Genomic DNA, 21,265 nt, shown 5'->3' on the forward strand with positions numbered 1-21,265 from the left:
AAAAAACAAAAAAACCATGAACAATAACTCCACTAATTCAAGATGCCTCGGGGAAACATGGAGTCAACTCTCACAAACGGATTAATATTTTTTAATATTTGGTGATTTAAAAATCGGTGGTACTTACCAGCTCCCATTCGGAAGTCCAAGAGAATATTTGTACTCTGGATCCGGACAGGGACAGGGCAACAGGAGGAGGCCCACGTCGGATTTGGTAGCACAGCCGGCCACCTTGACAGATACTCCTACTGTCAAACATAGTGTGGGCTGGTGGGGAGCTCACTCCAACCCTATTTCAGACCTGAATTGTCTGTATTATTATCTTCAGACGTAATTACTACTCTCTAAAACATTTATTTAAAACTCTAAATCTTTGATATGTTCTGCAGATCAACACCATGGTTGTTGAAAACCAAAGAACAAAAACATGTGGGGCACCATGGGGCCTGAACTCCCTCCACTCAGTCAAATACCAAGATTTGCAAAACCCACACGGGGAATGGAGTGGATAAAGGCCGTCCACTTGTCTCTTGGATTACCAATTCTATTTCAGGCAAAATTTTTGCATAAATCTTTCACGCCGGTGACATAATTAATCCCCCCGTCTTTCACGTTTCTTATACTTATTTTATGCTTGGGTTCTGGCTGTTTCTTTTTCTTCATCAGCTTTCCGTGTCATTTCGCAGGCAGCTTCAGTGATAGTACAATTGGCCCCACTGCAGCTACCGCTCCGCACCTCCATCCCCTCCCTTTTAATTGCATCCGTTCGTGAACAAGATTCAGCCCTTAATTGGTTGATTGCACAGCTAATTAATTAACTCAATCGTGATGGGGTTCGTGAAGTTCCTCAAGTTTCTGAAGCTCAAGGTGAGGTGCAAAAGAGTCGCCGACAGAGTTGCTTCTGTTGATCATGAGGAAGATGCGGGAGATGCTCGCAAGCAGATATGTAAGGGGATGCCGATGTTATTCTCTTGGGATGATATTGAGAGGTGCACCATGGATTTCTCTCTCGTCATTGGATATGGAGGCTTCAGCACTGTTTATCTTGCTCAGTTCCCGGATTCATCGTCGGCCGCCGTCAAGATTCAGTGCAGCAGCGAGCGTCTTAATGAAGCCTACAAGCAGGAACTGGAGATCCTGCTCCATGTCCACCACCCTAATATTGTCAAGCTGCTTGGTCATTGTGATGATCGAGGTATATAGATTTGTATATGTGTGTCATCAGGCCACCTTTCTTGGTTTGTCTGTTTTTATTGTCAACAGAAACCTGATTTCTTTTGATCGATTGCAGACGAAGGCGTACTGGTAATGGAGTATGTGCCGAATGGAAATTTGCAAGAGAAACTGCACGGCTCAAATACGCTTCTTCCATGGAAGAAACGCATGGCCATAGCATTCCAATTGGCTCAGGCCATAGAGTATCTCCACGACAAATGCGGCCTGCAAATTGTCCACGGAGACATCAAAGCTTCAAATATATTGCTGGACGAGCAGCTGAATTGCAAGCTATGCGATTTTGGGTCTGCAAAGATGGGATTTTCTTCGTTAGTACTACAGCCATCAAGTCCCACGGCGAGGAGAAATCGGATAATGATGCTGGGCTCTCCAGGCTACACGGATCCTCACTATTTGAGAACCGGGCTCGCCACCAAAAAGAATGATGTTTACAGCTTCGGTGTGATAGTCTTGGAACTTATAACTGGAATGGAAGCCTTTAACCCGTCGAGCGGGGAGAGACTGACAACTAAGGTTGAACTGCTACTGCGGAACTTGGAGAAAGTTGGGGAAATAGTGGATCCACGTCTCCGTGGGGATTTTGACTTGGAAGAAGCCAAAGCCATGGCATCCCTCTCGGCTATGTGCCTTTGTGACATCCCCAGCCTTCGGCCTTGTGCGTCTGACATCTTGGCTACCATGCGAAACAAAATTCCCTCCGTGTGCTAGAAAAATCTGGTTCTGTTCAACCAGCTTCGATCGTGTCGATGACTCCTGGATTGCTGTACGTAGTTAGGCAGCTCGTGGACACTGTGTAAATTCAGTCCCGGCATATTTACAACGCATGCGATCAACCGCGCAAATATACATGAAATATATATACATTTTCTTTTGTCTTCAACACTTCATACTTTTTCTTTAATTGAAATATCAAGGCACATCATGAAGATACAAGCTCGTTGGATATCATTTTTGCTTTCTAAATACTCTAATCGATCGAAAAGTTTCTAATATATGGAGGCATTGGATAGTTACTCGAATCTTTGACAAGCTGATAGGATTAGTCCTTAGTTCATTAAAAAAAGATAATTATCGCTTTTGATACTAGAATTCTGGGCGAGTGTCGTTTTGTATCATAAAATAGAAAAATATGTTTTTTTGGTCCCAAAGATCACATGCCCATCAGTTGCCATTAAGTGCTGTTAATTTGACTATAGAGACCCTGTTCAATTGTACTAAAAAAATATTATGACTAATTTTGACCACAAATTATTAAAAAAAAAAAAAGTTAGAGAAATAAAAATGTTTGGAAAATTTATTTATATATATATATATATAGCTGTAAAATTATAATTATTTGTATTTCAGATAATTTTTAGGATCTTTTTATTAGTTTTTAAAATTACACTATTATTTGGTTTGAAAATACTTTAATGACCACAAACTATGAGAAGTATTTTTTTTAAATTAAAAAATATTTATATTTGAGATAAATTCTAGGATCTTTTTACTTTTTTTTGAAATTAAATTATTTTTTTTAAAAAAATATTCTAATAAAATTTGACCAGAAAATATAATAAATAAATTTTATTTCTTAAACATAAAAATATTATAAAAATTATATTTTAATTTATATAATAAAATGCTTTTTAGTTTTTAATTATTTATATCTGAGATAAATACTAGCATCTTTTTATTAGTTTTTAAAATTAAATTATTATTTATTCTGAAAATATTAGAGAAACTTTATTAAAACTATTATAAAAATAATAAAAAGATACTAGAATTTATTGCAATATACATAATTATAATTTAAAAATTTTCATTCTTTTATTATCATTTGTTGTAAATATTAAAATATTTTCAAAACAAATAGTAATTTATTCTTAAAAATAATAAAAAAAGATACTAAAATTTATCTCATGAAAAATAATTATAATTTAACAAAATTTATTTTTATATAAAAATAACATTTATCTAATACTTTTGGTTTAAAAAGTAAATTCTATTTCTTATAGTTTGTTGTTAAATATTAAAATATTTTCAGATCAAATAATAATTCAATTTCAAAAAATAGTAGTAAGATCATAGAAATTATCTAAAATTTAATAATTGTAATTTTTAATTTATTTTATTATATATATTAAGCTAAAATTTCTCTAATACAGTAAAACCTTTATAAATTAATAAACTCTCTAAAATAATAAAATTTTCCAGTCCCGATTTGGGCCTTTGTAAAAAATAATCAAATTCGATAAGATAATAATTTTTTGAAAAATTCTTTTATAAATATTAAGTCCCATTAAAACTTTAAATTAATACTTCATAAATATTACAAGTATAAATATTATGGTAATTTGCTAAAATATGAATTTATTGTTACTTGATTTTTCTTAAAATTTAAATCTAATTGGATTTCATCCCTAACTTTTTTAGTTGCAGCCAAGAGTTCCGATGTCGAGTTCTCTAGCTGCAACAAAAAATTGTGAAGAGTTATTGTCACGCTCAAAGCCTCCTTTCTCGTGACTAGTTCCAACGATATTGAATCATCTTCAGCTTCATCATTAGTAGGATCTTCAATAATATCAGCAACAATTTCCTCTAAACTTTGAACCATTGAACATTCATCATTTTTATCCGGATAGTCCACCAATTTGTTGACATCCATTTTATTGTGATAACCAACATCCTGACCATATTTTTAAGCTCGTGTAGGCTTTCTTCAAAGATTGTCTCACTTGAGTCGCTTGAGATTTCTTCATTTGAATGAATTTTGCAGTGCCGAAAGCAATTTGCTATTAACACTTGAGAAACATTGGTTGTCCAAGCGGAGATTGCAAAATTGATGGCATCTAAAACATAAATCTTTTTAGGATTAGGTAACCCCAACTCATGACCTTCCAGTAGATTTTTGTAGAATCTCCTACGATACTGCATCTTGAAAGCTCTAATTATTCTTACATTACATGGTTGAATCTTTGATGTCATGTTAGGTGGCAAAAAAAACAACTCAACATTCTATAACCCTTCAATATTTTTTGAATGGGCTGGACAATTGTCAACCATCAACAAGATTCTTTTGCCATTCATTTTGTGATCAAACCAGCATACATATTCATCTAAAAGCACACTAGTCATCCATGCCATCTTGTTGGCACGATAATGACAATTGATGCTGCTCATGTTAATATTTATGAAGCAACGTGGCTTTGCATATTTTTCAATAATCCACAAAGGAATTTTTTCCGGACCATCCTCGTTGCAACAAATAAAAATTTTAAGCCTCTCTTTGTCTTGCTTTCTTCCCTCAAATTGCTTGGTTGCAAGAGAGTGATCAGCTTGTAACGAGTAAAGCAGACCAATTTTCCAAATTAAAAACATTCTTTATGGAAAATTGGTTTAAGCTACTATGGACGTAAAAAACAAATTTCTCAAAATGATTTTACTTTTGTGCTCTGCAACTTATTTTTTTGTTTTTTATATTTTCTCCACATATCATAAGTTTGGCTAATAACAATTCCAGTTTCAAAATAGATGTATTTCAATTAAATACAAAAAGATGAACTACATTTAATGCCTCCCATCAATGAGAAGCTTAACTTTTAGGAAGTTAAAGAGTTATCCAAGCAATTATAGCATGATGAATGAGATTATGGCCACATAGAGGGGATTAAGATATTAATGAAAAGTTTGCAAAAAGACTACTTTACCCTTGACAAAGTTTCCATCTGTATATACATCCTAAGAGAAGAGGGGCGAAAGAGTAAAAATTCAATACTTGCCTTACTTAATTGGTTAGTATAAAAAAGAACTCCCTTCCTAGCATAAGACGGGGATTCTTTCGGGAAAAGACCCAATATTCTCGTTAATTTTTACATAAATTGTTAGTTGAGCAATATCATAATTAAACTAGTATTAGTCTAGAAATTATTTTCTTGCAAATGGAATACAGGGCTATTGCCATATGAACTAGTGGGATTACAAGAAAATTCTTTGAGGGCTGGCCTCAAGAACTTGGGAAAACAAGTAGGATTGAATGACCAATCAACTGTTCTCGTACTCATCTTAAGAGATTTGAGTAAAGACCCTTTGAGGAAGTATGCTTAGCAGCTAAGTTGGCAAATATTATAGTTTTAGTGATATAAGGATAGGGGATTTAATATTTTTAGTCTTTTATTTTATAAAAATTTTAAAATAATTTTAAAATTAAAAAAATTCGATACACTTAATCTTTTGTTTTACGAACTTTTTAAAATGGTTCTAAAATTGAAAAAAGTCCACACACAGTAATTTCATATTCAAGTTTTCGTAAAAAAATAATAAATAAATAAAAGGTAAGGACACATGCAATGTGTATGTTCATCACTTGTGTGAGCAGTCAAGTTAACGAAAATACGTATTGCACATGTCCTAGCCGTTTAATTTTTTGACGAAGACTTGGAAATGGGACTAAATATCTCAAGCTTTTCTAATTTTAAAATTATTTTAAAAATTTTGTTAAATAAAGCACTAATTGTGTTAAGCTTTACTAATTTTGAAATTATTTTAATAATTTTATAAAAGTGTTGAATTTCTTATCTTACAAAATTAAAAATGTATTTTTGCCTTTCAAGTTTATACAATTAAGGACTCGTAATGATCAGCACAGCCCACGTTCACTATATTTAATTGTTGTGAGCTTAGGCCCAAGGCAACTTTGGGCCTACCCTTTACCTCTTGTCAAGCCCGGAGGACCCTGAACAGGGACGATCCATGTATGTTCCCAATTGGCGGATTGACCCAACCCGACCCGAACCCCAACCAAGTTGGATCCTTGGCTCCATCTCCTGGTGTCCCATGTCTTCCCTTAGTCGTAAGTTATAAAAAAATCTTTAAATTGACTTATTACTTTCTTAATGTTTTGATTTGTGTTTTGATTGTTTTGTTGTATTTTGTCGAGATAGAGAAAGAAAAATAAAAATAAATAAGTGTGTATTACATATAATATGTATGTTTGGATTTATTTTTGAAGATAATTTAAAATAAGTATTGTATGTTTAATGTAGTGTTCTTGGAGACAAAAATTACTATTTATTGGTCAAATAATTATCGAATCATGTCTTTTTTATATATATTTATGTATATATATGTGTATATATATATATATATATTTATACTAAAACAGTTTAAAATACCTAGATAAGGTATTTTTGAATAATGATAAAAAATTGGATAGTTTTGACTCGTCCCGGAGATAACTTGAAAATGAAAACAAACATAGTGTTCGATTTTTAGACTTCAGGATTATTTCCTAATTTGACCCTCAAGTGTTTTGCTGAGCAATCATCAATACGTCTGACGTGTATTGTTGATTTTAAATTTATTTTTTATTGAGAGTGTTGTCAATCTCTAGATAGTTTCATCCTTAATTAATAATAAACATTAGTAAATGTGGCACATTTTATATATATATATAAGTTTTATATAAAATTTTAAATAAAATATACACCACGAGTGCTCTTCAATTATATATAGTATAAATATAAAAAAAATAGAAAGAAGATGCCAGGACTCATCAGTATAAAAACCTGTTGAACAATGGTTGTGGGGGCAGTTATATAACCCTTATGGAAAAAATGCAAGCAAATTCGCTATAATATTATAAATGAACAAATTATCTCATATGAAAAAAAAATAGCATTTTAACCCCCTGTATTTTTTAAAATAGAACAATTTATCCCTTTATATTTTTTAAAATACAGCAATTTAACTCTTTAAACAAGGAGGTAAATTGCTTCAGTTTAAAAAGTTTAGAAGATAAATTACAATTTTTTTTCATAAAAGATAATTTATTTATTTGTAATATCATAAAAAATAAATTACATTAAACTTGAAAACGAGGCGAACACCACGAACCACGCCAGTGAAGAACGACGCGGTTCTCAGTCGCAGCACATAACCCGTTACTCTCTTCGTTCAATTTCGACGAGTGAAGAATGAATTGGCTGATTTTCTGCTCCGAAATTCTTTTCGATCAAATTATTTTCTTACACTTTTGAATTGGTTTGAAGTAAGTAAATGGGACAAAGCCCAAAATCATGTTGATGAAAGCCAATTTCGGTGTCAATTTTTGGTGAGCCTGACAAATTGGAGGCATCTCAGTATGTTTGTTTTCATTTTTAAATTATTTTTAAAATAAAATCAAAATATATTTAATATTTGTCATCATTCAAAAACACTATATTTAGGTGTTTTTTACGTGTTTTAACATAAATACATATATATATACACATACATATACAAAAATATATATAAAAAAGATATGATTTGATAATGATTCGATAATGAATAGTAATTTTTATTTCTCAAAACACAACATTAAACATGTAATACTTATTTTAAATTATCTCCAAAAATAAATCCAAACATACATACTATCTTTAACACACACTTATTTATCTTTGTTTTTCTTTCTCTAACTCCACAAAACATAACAAAACACTCAAAAAACGAATCCAAACACTATATCTATTTCTTGCATGTGTACTAATAGGAAATTGTTAATAAAACCAATTAATCAAAAGATATGGTTACTAAAAATAAATATAGTTAAAAATACTTTATACTGAGTCACACTCAAAAGTTTTTATTATTTTGGATAATTATATTTCCACTCTCTGATTTATGGTCTATTTATATAAATTATTCATATCTTTTGCATAATTACATAAACTATCTCTGACAGCCAAAATAGGGGTGGTTTGTACAATGATCTAACATTTTTAAGGGTTGTTTGTAGTTTTTCAAAAAAGTAAGGGGTAGTTTGTGTAAGTGATATTGATATTTGGTGGGCTATGTGTAATTATCTAAAATATGGGGATGATTTGTATAAACAGACTATATATCAAGAGGTGTAAATATAATTATTCCTATTATTTTTATATAATTATATTGAAAGAGAATATAAATTAAATAAATGACTGATAATAATTTCTTAAATATTTTTTTATTAATTTTAAATATGCATGAGTGGAATAATACTGGTAGAAAAATTTAAAGAGATTGTAATTTTGTGCAAAAATGAACATATTGGAGAGTGTTTTGGATAATGTACATTTTGCCAGTCGAAGGTGGTTGCGTTGATCCCCTCATCATAACTAAATCGTAGGGATAATTATGTTTACATTCTTTGATTTATCGTCTGTTTGTATAAATTATTTTTATTTTTTAGATAATTACACATACACTCATCAAAATATCATTATCACTTACACAGACCACATTTTATTTTTTTGAAATATTACACACCCACCCCCAATAAATATTAGTATCATTACACAAACCGTCCTTATTTTTTGATTGTTAGGAATAATTTTTATAATTATACAAAAAATAGGGATAATTTGTGTAAATAAATCATACATTGTAGGGTGCAAATATAATTATCCCCTAAATAGTATCACAAGCGGAAGTACACTAAATACATGTACATAATTTAAACTTTTATTGTGTTTTTTATTTAAATAAATCAAAAGAAAGCAAATTAGTGGAAATCTTATCAAAAGTATTAAAATATTTGAACTTTAAAGGTTCATATATCAAAAGCTTAGGGAGTGTATCGATTTGGGAAGCGGGGCGGAAGCATGAAAAATCAAAATAAATCGAAACAAAGCATGTAATCAAGGGATTTAATTTATTTTTAAAATTGCATATTTAAAGGTGATATTGAAACTTTTAAATAATTTGAATAATTTAGCAAAACAAAAATTTACACTTTCACATATTTAATTTTTTTAATTTTTTTTTTTGTATTTTGTTTGCTATATTGTCTTATTATATTATTCCTACACCATTAAAAAAAATAAATTAAATGGCTATGATTAAGTAATAAAAAGATTTTTTATTTTCTTTTGCAGTCATGCAAGTTTTATTATGTGTATGAATCAATAGTTATATTACTTAGTGTGAGCATTATTAAGTTAAATATTTACCTTTTTTTATTGGTATTTTAAAAAAAAAGTAAATTTGAAATATAGCAACCCTAATAAAATTTATTATTTTTGTGGAAAAATAATTATTATTGACAAACAACAACTGCAAATACAAAAATGGTTTCTTTTTATGACATGCGGACAAAGTGGCCTTTAATGAATTAAGTTTGTTTTAGAAGCAATTTCTTTTCAAACACTACCCAATTTAGCTTTTATTTACTTTTCATTATTTTTTACAAACACTATCCACTTCTGATTGTGCTGCAACTTTAAATCTCTACAAAAATTACTTCTCCGAAAATAGTCATAATATTTGAATTCGTTTTTGGAGTGTTTTGTTGTGTTTTATGGAGATAGAGATAGCATGTGTTAGAGATATCATGTATGTTTGGATTTGTTTTTGGAGATAATTTAAAATAAATATTGTATGTTTAATGTTTTGTTTTGGGAGACCAAAATTACTGTTCATTATCAAATCATATATTTTTTATATATATTTATATATATTTGTGTGTGTATATATATATACATGTATTTATGTCAAAATAATTAAAAATATCAAAATAAGGTGTTTTTGTACAATGACAAATATTGGGTATGTTTTGACTTATTCTAGAGATAACTTGAAAATGAAAACAAGCACAGTGAGTAGTTTTCGCAAACACTTCCATAGCAGAGATACGGATAGCAAATCACACGTATAATCAAGAATTAACTTAGTAACTTAACAATTTCTTGAATAATCATTAACTTCTAATTATTCACGTAAAATCGTGATGGTAGAGTTGACGAATATTCATAGGCGAGCAATAACTGGTATCCCCATCCAGTAATCTCTCAGCCACAATGAGATTTGCAGCTTCCGTGGGATGATATGCGTCCCAGAAGACATACGCTTTTCGATCATCACACAGCGCAGAAGTCGTGGTCGCGTCTTTCCCTTTGTAGCAAAGGAATGGCGGGACGTAACCCCCACAACAAGGGCCTTCACTGTTCTCAAATCCTGCCGTAAAAAATATTTAAGAGTGACCTTAATATTTTGGAAAATAGGCATCTAATCCCCTTCACCTTGTTGTGTTCTTGATTTGTGCAATTTACAACTGATTTTTTTTATATTTTGATTTGGATAAAATTTATTTTATCCCTATTTACTAATAATAAAAGTTTAAATATTCGACTAGTACTTAATTTTATTTTCTTTCCAACCCCAACCCACCTTATTTTTGGAGTGTCGGGATTGGAGATAAAATAAAATAAAGCACGCTTGGTGAATATTTGAGTTTTTATAATTAATAATTAGAGCGGAATAAAATAATAAATCATTTGTCGGTCAAAACATGAAAATCACTTATATACTACATAATTAAATATAAGAAAAAATGCAAGCAACTCTCCTGTGATATAACCAATGAGCAAATTACTCTTTATGAAAAAAAATATAGCAGTTTACTTGTCATGTATTTTCTAAAATACAACAATTTACTCCCCCTCTGTATTTTTCAAAATGAAGCAATTTACCTCCCTAAATTGCTGCATTTTAAAAAGTATAGGGGAGTTTATTGTTTTTTTTAAAATATAAGAGGGTAATTTGCTCATTTATAATATCAGAGGGGAGTAAATTGCATTAAGCCCTAACACAACCATGTGGAGGGGGTAAGATGTTTTGTTTTTCCTTCAGTTCATGGGGATTTTGTGCCTGTTTCATTTGTGTAAGATCAGCTTGCCCATGTACAAATTCAGTGCAAAATCAAGATTGAAGAATTAATCGTGTGATTCTCAGCTCACCGTAATCACGATGGTTGGTGATGATCTCAGTGAAAATGTGGTAGGAATTGGCGTAGAGAAAGATAGCACTAGGCCCCAAGTGGAGGTTCATTTGATGAAGCTCATGTTTGAGTTTGAGATTGTAGGCGGTGGCGAAGGCGTTTACCGCAGCGGAGCATTGGCCGCTTGGAACAAGGTTGATGGCGCGAATGAAGGGTATGCATCCCAGAGGTCCCAGGCCGACCACGACAAGCTTCCGAGCCCCTAATGCGTGCAGCCGCTTAACACACAGCACATACACACACAATTTAAATAATGGAAAAACTTCAGGTCCATGTGATAATAGAAATGTTAACAAAACTCCTATAAAAATTAAAGTATCAAATATCCCTTTGTAATTCAAAATAAAGTTAAAAAAAATCCCTTCGTACGAAAATTGAGCCACACGCTTTGACTGCAAATTGACTATGAAAGTACCATTTTTGCCCTTCTCTCACATCTAATATTACATATATTTATTAATAATAAAATACTTTTATATAATAATTATTTAATTAGTTATATAATAAAATATTATTTTTTAATTAAATTAATTAAAAATTAATTTATATATTTACAAAAATCAAAAGCGGGGATCTGGTTGGTGACCTCTACCTATCCGTTGGACTGGAGATGTGAATCTTTGTTTGATACACAAATTTGTATATCATTCTTGTATTTTTTGATCTTGGAATTTTCGATCGTTGTCTGAGATTATTTTTTGAGGCAGTCCGAAGTGACACATAATTTGACCTGTTGACTAGAAGGGGTATTTTAGTCATTATTTCTAAAAAAATAGGTTCAAATTGATCAGGGGGCAGTGTGATTTTTTATATTAAAAATTTTATAGAGAATTTTTTGATATTTTTACATATCACGGGGGGTGAAAATGAATTTAACCCTTTAAATAATACATAAATCAGCAAAATCTACATAAAAGGTTGTGTTTTCATTTTCAATTTTAAGCAAAAAATGTAAGTTTTCCAATTTTGTATAAATTTTTGTCTGAAAATAAAAATATGTTTGGGATTTAACGCAATTTACGGTCCTGTGATATTGCAAATGAGTAAATTATTTCCTATGAAAAAATAATAGCAATTTACCTCCATATATTTTTTAAAATGAAGCAATTTAGCTCCCTATTTAAGGAGGTAAATTGCTTCATTTTGAAAAATACACAGGGTGGTGAATTGCTGTAATTTTAAAAATACTGGGAAATAAATTGCTAATATTTTTTTTCATAGGGAGGTAATTTGCTCTTTTCAATAGCACAAGGGAGTTGCTTCCAAGTTTTTTCAATATGTCTGGAATAGTTAATAAGATTGCATTTTATGTTATTAGGGTTGTCAGATCAATATATTTTTTTATAATGCAACAATTTTTTTAGCCCCCTGTGTTTTTTATAATGAAAGCAATTTACCTCCTTAGATAGAGAGGTCAATTGCTCTAGTTTATAAAGTACCGAGAAGTAAGTTGCTGTTTTTTTTTTTAATTATAGAACAGTAATTTACTCATTTACAATATCATAGAAGGTAAATCGCATTAAACCTGCGTACTATATATAGATATGTTACCTTAAGCTGCATGGTGAAATTGGAAAGCATGAAATCTTGGAACACAGACGGAGATACACTGCCACCCAGAAATGGAATGGACTGCTGAAAATAATTTATAACATCGTTGGAGCCGATTGCTACAGAGAAAATTGCATCCTTCAAGAGATTGGTTGTTCTGTTTTCTCCCACAACACTCACCATGTACTCTCTCGTTCTTGCAAAATTGCTTACTTGCTCATTCAACGGCACTCTCCCGATCTGCAACACAAATTTACTATCCCCAATTAATTATATATATCTAGTAAAATTTTGATTAAGACTTTAGGAACCTATAAACCATTTTAGAAAAATATATGAGTTTCCAATTGATTTTCAAGACTTTTGAGAACTCGTTCGACTTTGATTATTGCAAATATCCCGTAAGCTCTACAATCTTACTTTGTCCAGAAAATAATATTTCATATCTTATAAGCTCTGAAATATATTTTATAAAATATTTAAAATAAATTTTTTTTAGCAAAATATCCTCTTTTCCGAAAATGCTTCTCATTAATCTCCTGTATGCTGAAGAAATAGGCAAAATAAATTTCTTTGAATTGCCTGTTAAGTAAGCTTAACGGCGTTAAAATTTCTTTGAATTGCCTGTTATATTTTCTATTTTCTTTTAAAAAAACTAAGTAAAATTATTTAATTTTTTTAAAATTTAAAATAGTAAAAATATTAATTTTTTTAAACATATATTGGTGGTTTTAATTTTAATATTATTTATAGTAAATAATATAACCTAAAAAAATTTGATATAATTTTTTGGTATTTTGATTTTTAATTATTATATGTTATAAGTAATATAATTTATTTAGATATACTTAAATTAAATAATAATTCAATTTAGTTAATAATATATAATTTTTATAAGTGACTTTTATTTATATTCATATAATTTTTTAATTTGAAAAATGAATTTAGTATATAATATTTGTGTTTGTGATTAAATAATAAAAATTTTATATACATTTTTAGGTACTTATTTTATATATTTCATATATAAATATAACTAACTAAAATATGTTAAAGTAAAAAATTAATTAATTAACCAATAATAGATAATTTTATTAAGATATATTTAAACTAAAATATTAATTTTCTTTTATATAACCAAGTAACCGACAAAGAAAAAAAAAATAGACTTTCGCAAATATAAAATAATGTCAAAAAATATTAAAAAAAATCCACTCACATTTCAGGTGCGTCACATGCACTCTCCCTTAATTTCTAATAAATATGGGGTATTTTGCTGTGTTTTTTTATAACGCCAAAGATTTTTCATTTATAAAACTAACGATAAGAGGATTTTGCACTATTTCGCTAAAATACAAAAGATGTTATGCAATTTGTCCTACATATAACGTGTGTGTCTGTATATATATATATATAGAGAGAGAGAGAGAGAGAGTCTAGAGAGAGAGGGGAAAAAAAATACAGACAAAAAGAGTTCCTGTGGCATCCAAGATCCCGGAAGCTCCGGAAGCGTAATTAATACCAATGTCAAAGGCATCAGCAGCAGCATTAGGGCCTAAGTAGGGTTGAAGAAATGATTTGGCTCCTACACCTTCACCTGAACACACCAAATACCCAACATAACTACTAAGACTACTTTTCTGTACTTTAACTATTCACTGCCCATATTAATACACATACTTTCCACATTTTTCTTTAAATCTACCTTCCTGTCTTACGGAAAATAGTCAAACAACCTCCTTATAAAAAACAAAATAGTAATTTATCCTCTTGTGTTTTTTAAAATATAATAATTTACCTTCCTATGTTTTAGAAAATGAAGCAGTTTACCTCATTACGTAAGGAGGTAAGTTGCTTCATTTTTTAAAACATAGGGGGTAAATTGTTATTTATTTTTTATAAAGGGGTAATCTGTTCATTTCCAATATCACAAATTGAATTTTTTATTTTGCATTATATATGTTGTATCGCTTATGCTATTTGACATAAACACAATTACAAATGTATAAGATCTTCCCTTAAAGTAAATAACGTACGTAGTTTGTTTAAATATAGCATATTTATATATATGTTAATTGGAATAAAAGATTCAATATGATTTGAAATAGAAATTAAATAAGAATATATATTGCAAGATGTTGAAAGTTTTCTTTGTTTTTTTTTTTCTTCTTTTTGTTATGTTTTTAAGGAAAAGTGAGTAAAACAATTAGAAAAATATAAATCATATGAATCACTACTCATTGGTACATAATATAACTTCGACTGTATGAAATAGGGGAAGTTGCATGTTATAACTTAGGCTTACTATTTTGTCAGTTTTATTATTTATAAAATTTTCGAAGATGAAGAGGGAGTAAAACTCGATGGATATAAAATTTTTTTAGAGTCCAATTTTACTACCGTCCAAAATTGACGGAAAAGTGAAAGTATAAAGGCAAAAAAGAATATATTTTATTTTTATTTACTCTATTGCCCATATATATATGTATAATTTTCCTCCAATTGTTTTCTCTTTACAGTTGATAATACCGTACATAATCATCAGAGAAAAGATAACAAAATCACTGAAATATTATTGCGTCAAAGTCAATGATCAATATTTATTAGTAAAAATTATTATTCTTCTTTTTTGATATATAATATTTTTATTAAATAAAATTTTTAAATTTTTGATATACTAAAATTATATTAGTATAATATTAATTTGATTGTTTTCTACTACAAAATGAAGAGAATGGTTGCGCAGTAAAATTATAAAAAATAATTTTTTGGTCTCAATCTGATTTTCTCATGCCAAACAAATGATAGTATTTGAGATTTACCTCTCTTTCAATCATACCAAATAATTTGAAGTAAAATTATTATTCTTTTCTTTCCCCTCCCCATTTCACGTCTTTCCCTCCCCCTTTCACTTTTCTTTTTTCTTTCTTTTGAATCAAACGAACTCTGAAATATATAGGCTCAGACTCTGGCCACTATAAGCCAAGGCCTCCATTTATAAAAGGGGAAAAATGCAAGTAATTTCCTTGTGACATCGCAAATGAGCAAATTACACCCTTATGAAAAAACAAATAGCGACTTACCTTCCTTTATTTTTTAAAATACAACAATTTATCTCTCTATTTTTTTTAAAATGAAGTAATTTACATCCCTATATAAGAAGGTAAATTGCTTCATTTTAAAAAGTACAAAGGGATAAATTACTATATTTTTTTTCACCGAGGGTTAATGTGCTCATTTTCAATATCACATGGGGTAAATTGCTATTCACCCTTTATAAAAGTAAACATGTTACTATATTGTAATAATTATCCATCCAATCTAATATTCTCGAACCGGTCTACATTTTAAACTACTTCAACCTCAGTTTTATTGTTACAGAACGAAAACATAACGTACAATGAAAGTGCCTGATGAAATTGAACTTATACCTACAATATCGGCTATGGTGCGGCCGTTGGTGAACCTTCCAGTAGGGCGGCCGCCGGAAGGAGCGAAATCGATGCCGTAAGGAGGAGAATCCGCCTTAGACAACGTAAACAGGTAGTTGTTGTTGCCTGCATCAACAAGGGAGTCTCCGAACAGAAACGAAGTGAAACAAAAGCAAGGAGATAGCTGAAAATGCAAGAACAATATGAGGAGGGAAAATGTGGAAGGTAGCATTATTTCATGTGTGATGAAGCTTATGTTGCATGCAGCTTTTATTCTCAAGATAAAAGAGGGGAAGAATTGCATTTGCATGACCTGCCAGGACAAGGTAGACCGTTGAAGAGTTCAATGGGAATTGGTCCAAGAATCAACGTAACTAATCTCATTCACATGTACAATTAGTGTCTTAGAGTTTTTTTTTTTTTGTCTTTTTAGAAAAATTAAAGTGTTTGTTTATTATTCTTGGTAAAATTTTCGGGTTCGATAGATAGTTATATTCAATGCACAGTACATCAAGTAGGTAGATAATCAGTACATACCTTATCTTCTAAATTTAAGGAATGCGTGTCATTTATTTCTACGCGCAATATATAAAAGCGTTGATTATAGCATGTGTAGGAAAACAATGGATAAATGACAATTCAATCTCCCATAAATAAATAAGAGTAAATATCTACACCTCTTGAACTTTAACATAATTATAAATACATTCCTATTAGATTGAAAATTACAATTATTCCCTGTGAGGTTTGTAAAGTATTACGATGCTTGTCGGAAAAGTATATAGCTACAAAAAATACCCTCACTTTGTCCGTTCCAAAAATAAGAAAAGAACAAGAAAAAAAATAATTTATTTAAGAAAGACCCAAAATTCCTCGTATAAAAATACTATTTTGGCTCCAAAACCCATCATCTATCTGTTTCTCTCTGCAAACTCAAATAACTGTTATGTCCATAGCTGATGGAAGAAGATGCAATCCTCACCATCCATCTAAACACAAATTCAACCGTTGGATGAAAGGATTACGTAAAGAACCAGACGGTGTCATTTCGATTATTAAAAGAGGAAATCAGGTCGATCGGTGCGACGTCGTTCAGTTGGGGGTACCACGCGCCATCCAACTGCTCTAGATTAAAGTATTCGAAGGCTCGCACACCTTCTACTTCAACAAACCTGCTTCGCACTCGAATGGCAACTGCACCACTTTTAGATATTATTCTCTGTAATTTCAACCCAATTAAGATTCCCTCTTTTTATAACGGTTAGGGTTATTATTTCCAGCTCTATATATAGCTTGGTTGTAAAGATTGTAAAATTACCTGCAGCAGCTTGGCCTTGAATTAGATCATGTAGCTGGAGTTTTCTACAGAATGAAGAAGGAGGAAGAAGGTCTACAGTAGCAGAAGTTCTCGCATTCCGCTTTTGTACCACGACTTATGTTTAATAAGTTAGAATACGTTTCTTTATAGCCGTTGGTTATTCTCTCCTGTTTACTTATAAAAGCGCTGTCACGCTTTGTAGGTTAGAAAGCCGTTTTTTAGTTTTCAGTAGTTATTTCTGTTAGCCTTGTATATATGAGAGGCCTTCGTCCTCTTCAGAAAAAGAACTGTAACACAGACCAAACTATTCTTGTTTCTTGAATGAATTTCAGTTGATTTGTTTCCATGGCTTCCCTGCGCACCAATCTCCATAATTTTACATGGTATCAGAGCCATCATTGATGGTCTCTAATTACCTCTTCTTTCCTTTTTCTCCTACTGATATACACGTTTCCAGAAATTTCCTTTGTCCCTTAATTGAAATAAGCCATGAGATAAGAATCAGAGAACTTCAAGATTCATCACAGTGAAAACCCAAGATTAAGCCTGGTTACAAATCTTCTGGATGGAACGAATTTTCTTTCCTGGAGTAGATAAGTCAAATTAACCCTGGGGGTTAAAATGAAGATGGGCTTCATTACCGGAGAAGCTGTCAAACCTACAGAGGGTGGAAAAGAACTCGAACAGTGGATAAGATGCGATAATCTGGTAACATGTTGGATATTGAACTCAATATCCAAGGATATAGTCAAAAGTTTTATGTATACTAAAACTTCAAGAGATCTGTGGATTGAGTTGGAAACAAGGTTTGGACAAAGCAACGGTCCAATGATATATAGGCTAAAGAGGGAGATGATTTCAGTCACTCAAGGCACCCTGTCTGTATCTGCTTATTTCAGCAAATTAAAGAAAATATGGGATGAGTTGGATAATGTTGTACCAACTCCAGAATGCAGCTGCGGTGCAATGAAGGTCATTTCAGAAATGAAAGAGTTAGACCAGCTGATGCAGTTCTTGGTAGGATTGAATGAAGCCTTTGATCAAACAAGAAATCAAATCTTGATGATGGACCCACTCCCAAACACGAGCAGAGCTTACTCCATGGTGCTGAAAATGGAAAGCCAAAGGGACATCACTCCCAGCAATGTGTGCCCACCACAAAATATGGCAATGCAAGTCATAATAACCTTTGAAAAACCAAAGGGATTTCGGAAAAGAAGAAACAACATTGACAAAAAATCCCAGATTTGTAAGCAATGTGGCAAGGCTGGACACACAAAGGAGGTTTGCTTTGAAATCTATGGCTTTCCAGATTGGTACAAGAAACTGATTGAACAAAGGAAAGGGAACAACAGAGCCTTGGTAGCTGCAGATTCTACAGAACAAGTACATAATGCAACCAATGAGGGGACTGTTGCTGAGATAGTGAGAACCGAACTCCAGAAATATTTTGGAGGAATGGAACATGAGCATCTACAAATAACAGCATTACAGGAGCTGAATATACTGGTAAATGTTCTAAAACTTCTTTGGTCAACAAGCTATGTTCCAACTTATGGGTTATAGACAGTGGTGCTACCACACACATGTCTAATAATCTGGTTGTTTTTGACAAACATTATACTAACAAGACTAATTCATCTATTCATCTTGCAGATGGTACACAACACTCTGTCATTAAGGCAGGGAACATACTTTTATTTGATAAAATTCCTTTATATGATGTTGCTTATGTTCCTAAATTGAGGTTTAATCTTCTTTCTGTTAGCAAGTTATGCAGCAAATCTGATATTATTTTGAAGTTCTTCCCCACCTATTGTGTAATGCAGGACCAGAGGACTAAACAAATCCTCGGAGTAGGGAGCCTAATAGGCAAGCTATACATCCTTGACAACCACTCTATGCAACAAGAACATATAGATAAAATTCTAGCTTCAGACACTGATCTTAGCTTGAATGTATCTAGCACGAATTATGAAGTATGGCATAGAAGGCTAGGCCACATTTCTGACAATCTAATGGTTCACATTGGTTTAATGAAAGGAAACAGTAGCTCCACACAAATCTGTGACATTTGTCCCCAAGCAAAACAACAAAAACTGCCCTTTCCCTTAAGTGATTCTTGCTCTAAAAATGTCTTTGATCTTATACACGTAGATTTATGGGGACCATACAATGAATTTTCTTTATCTAAATGTTCTTATTTCCTCACTATTGTAGATGATTTAAGTAGATGCACTTGGACATTTCTGATGAAGTTTAAATCTCAAACTGCTAGCATTTTTATTGATTTCCATAGAATGGTTATGACACAATTTGATAAAAGAATAAAGATTATAAGAACTGATAATGGTACTGAGTTTCAAAGTGCACAATGTCAAGATTTCTTTAAAAGGGAAGGCATTATACATCAAACATCATGCACTTATACACCACAACAAAATGGGATAGTTGAAAGAAAACATAAACACCTACTTCAAGTAGCTAGATCACTTATATTTCAATCGAATTTACCCAAAATGTTTTGGACAGATGTTATCCTTGCAGCCACTTATATCATAAACAGAATCCCTACACCCCTTCTAAAATGGAAAACTCCTTATGAGATATTATATAAGAAGCCTGTCAATTACAACCATTTTAGAACCTTTAGATGCCTATGTTTTGCCACTAATAATTTTCCTAATAAATCTAAATTTGATTCTAGAGCTTCTAAATGTGTTATGATAGGATATGCTAACAATCAAAAGGGCTATAGACTTTATGATATCAAGAAAGGAGAAACCATAGTATCTAGAGATGTTACTTTTTAAGAACATGTTTTTCCATATGTAGGACAACAGGCTGATCCTATAACTTGCTCTATACCTGCATTAGATTCTGACATTGACTTATTGGATAATGAAGATGATTCAGCTGATAATAATGATCCTCCACCTCATCCATTACAGGAACAGACCTTAACTACAGAACCTGAACTTATGCACTTAGAAGATCATCTAGGACCATTACTAGACCTGCAAGATTGCAGGATTTTATATGTTCTCAGGTTTCAGAACAACCGGACCTATTGACTGCTACTTATACTACAGACATGCATGCTTGCCTCTTCACATGAACAAGAACCAAGGACTTACAACCAAGCTATTAAGAGAAAAGAGTGGAAAGAAGCCATGAAAACAGAGTTGGATGCTTTAGAAAAGAATAATACATTGGACATTGTTAAATTACCTAATAACAAGAGAACAATAGGTTGTAAATGGGTCTATAAACTCAAGCTTAACTCAGATGGCACCATTGATAGATATAAGGCCAGATTAGTAGCAAAAGGGTATAACCAAATACCTGGTATTGATTTTTTAGATAGCTTTTCACCTGTAGCTAAAACTGTCACAGTTAGGACTTTATTAGCTGTAACTACCAAACTTGATTGGCATGTTCATCAGTTAGATATTAATAATGCCTTCCTACATGGCTATATTGATGAAGAATTATACATGCAAGCACCTGAAGGATATGATATTGAAAATGATCATGTCTGTAAACTGAAAATGTCTATATATGGCTTAAAACAAGCCTCTAGACAGTGGAATCATGAATTCACCTCCAAACTAGAAGCTTATGGTTTTGTACAATCCAAGTATGATTATTGTTTGTTCACTAAAACCACTTCTACTGGCCTATATTGTCTACTTGTATATGTAGATGATGTTTTAGTGACAGGATCTTCAGAAGATGAAATCATAGAAATAAAGCAATATCTGGACAGAACCTTCACCATCAAGGACTTGGGCGCAGCCAGATACTTCTTGGGGCTTGAAATTGCAAGGTCGAAGACAGGTATGTCTGTTACACAAACAAAATACATTACTGACATTATTAAAGATGCAGGAATGGAGCATACAAAAGTAGTAGCTACACCACTACCTTGTGGAATAAAATTGAGTGAGCATG

At 31.5% G+C, this 21,265-nt stretch overlaps 2 protein-coding genes across 2 annotated transcripts; one reads left to right on the plus strand and one right to left on the minus strand.

The window, feature by feature from the left end:
• On the plus strand, positions 570–2,174 carry LOC105164395 (probable receptor-like protein kinase At1g33260). The gene is made up of 2 exons (XM_011083040.2): positions 570–1,195; positions 1,292–2,174. The coding sequence occupies exons 1-2, from the start codon at positions 829–831 to the stop codon at positions 1,942–1,944; spliced, it is 1,020 nt and encodes a 339-aa protein (XP_011081342.1). The 5' UTR covers positions 570–828; the 3' UTR covers positions 1,945–2,174.
• Positions 9,791–16,225, minus strand: LOC105164456 (GDSL esterase/lipase At5g41890). The gene is made up of 5 exons (XM_011083107.2): positions 15,994–16,225; positions 14,029–14,159; positions 12,563–12,802; positions 10,971–11,229; positions 9,791–10,188 (listed from the first exon to the last, which is right to left on the minus strand). The coding sequence occupies exons 1-5, from the start codon at positions 16,223–16,225 to the stop codon at positions 9,947–9,949; spliced, it is 1,104 nt and encodes a 367-aa protein (XP_011081409.1). The 3' UTR covers positions 9,791–9,946.

This window comes from Sesamum indicum, linkage group LG6 (genome assembly GCF_000512975.1).
Source record: "Sesamum indicum cultivar Zhongzhi No. 13 linkage group LG6, S_indicum_v1.0, whole genome shotgun sequence".
Taxonomy (NCBI): domain Eukaryota; kingdom Viridiplantae; phylum Streptophyta; class Magnoliopsida; order Lamiales; family Pedaliaceae; genus Sesamum; species Sesamum indicum.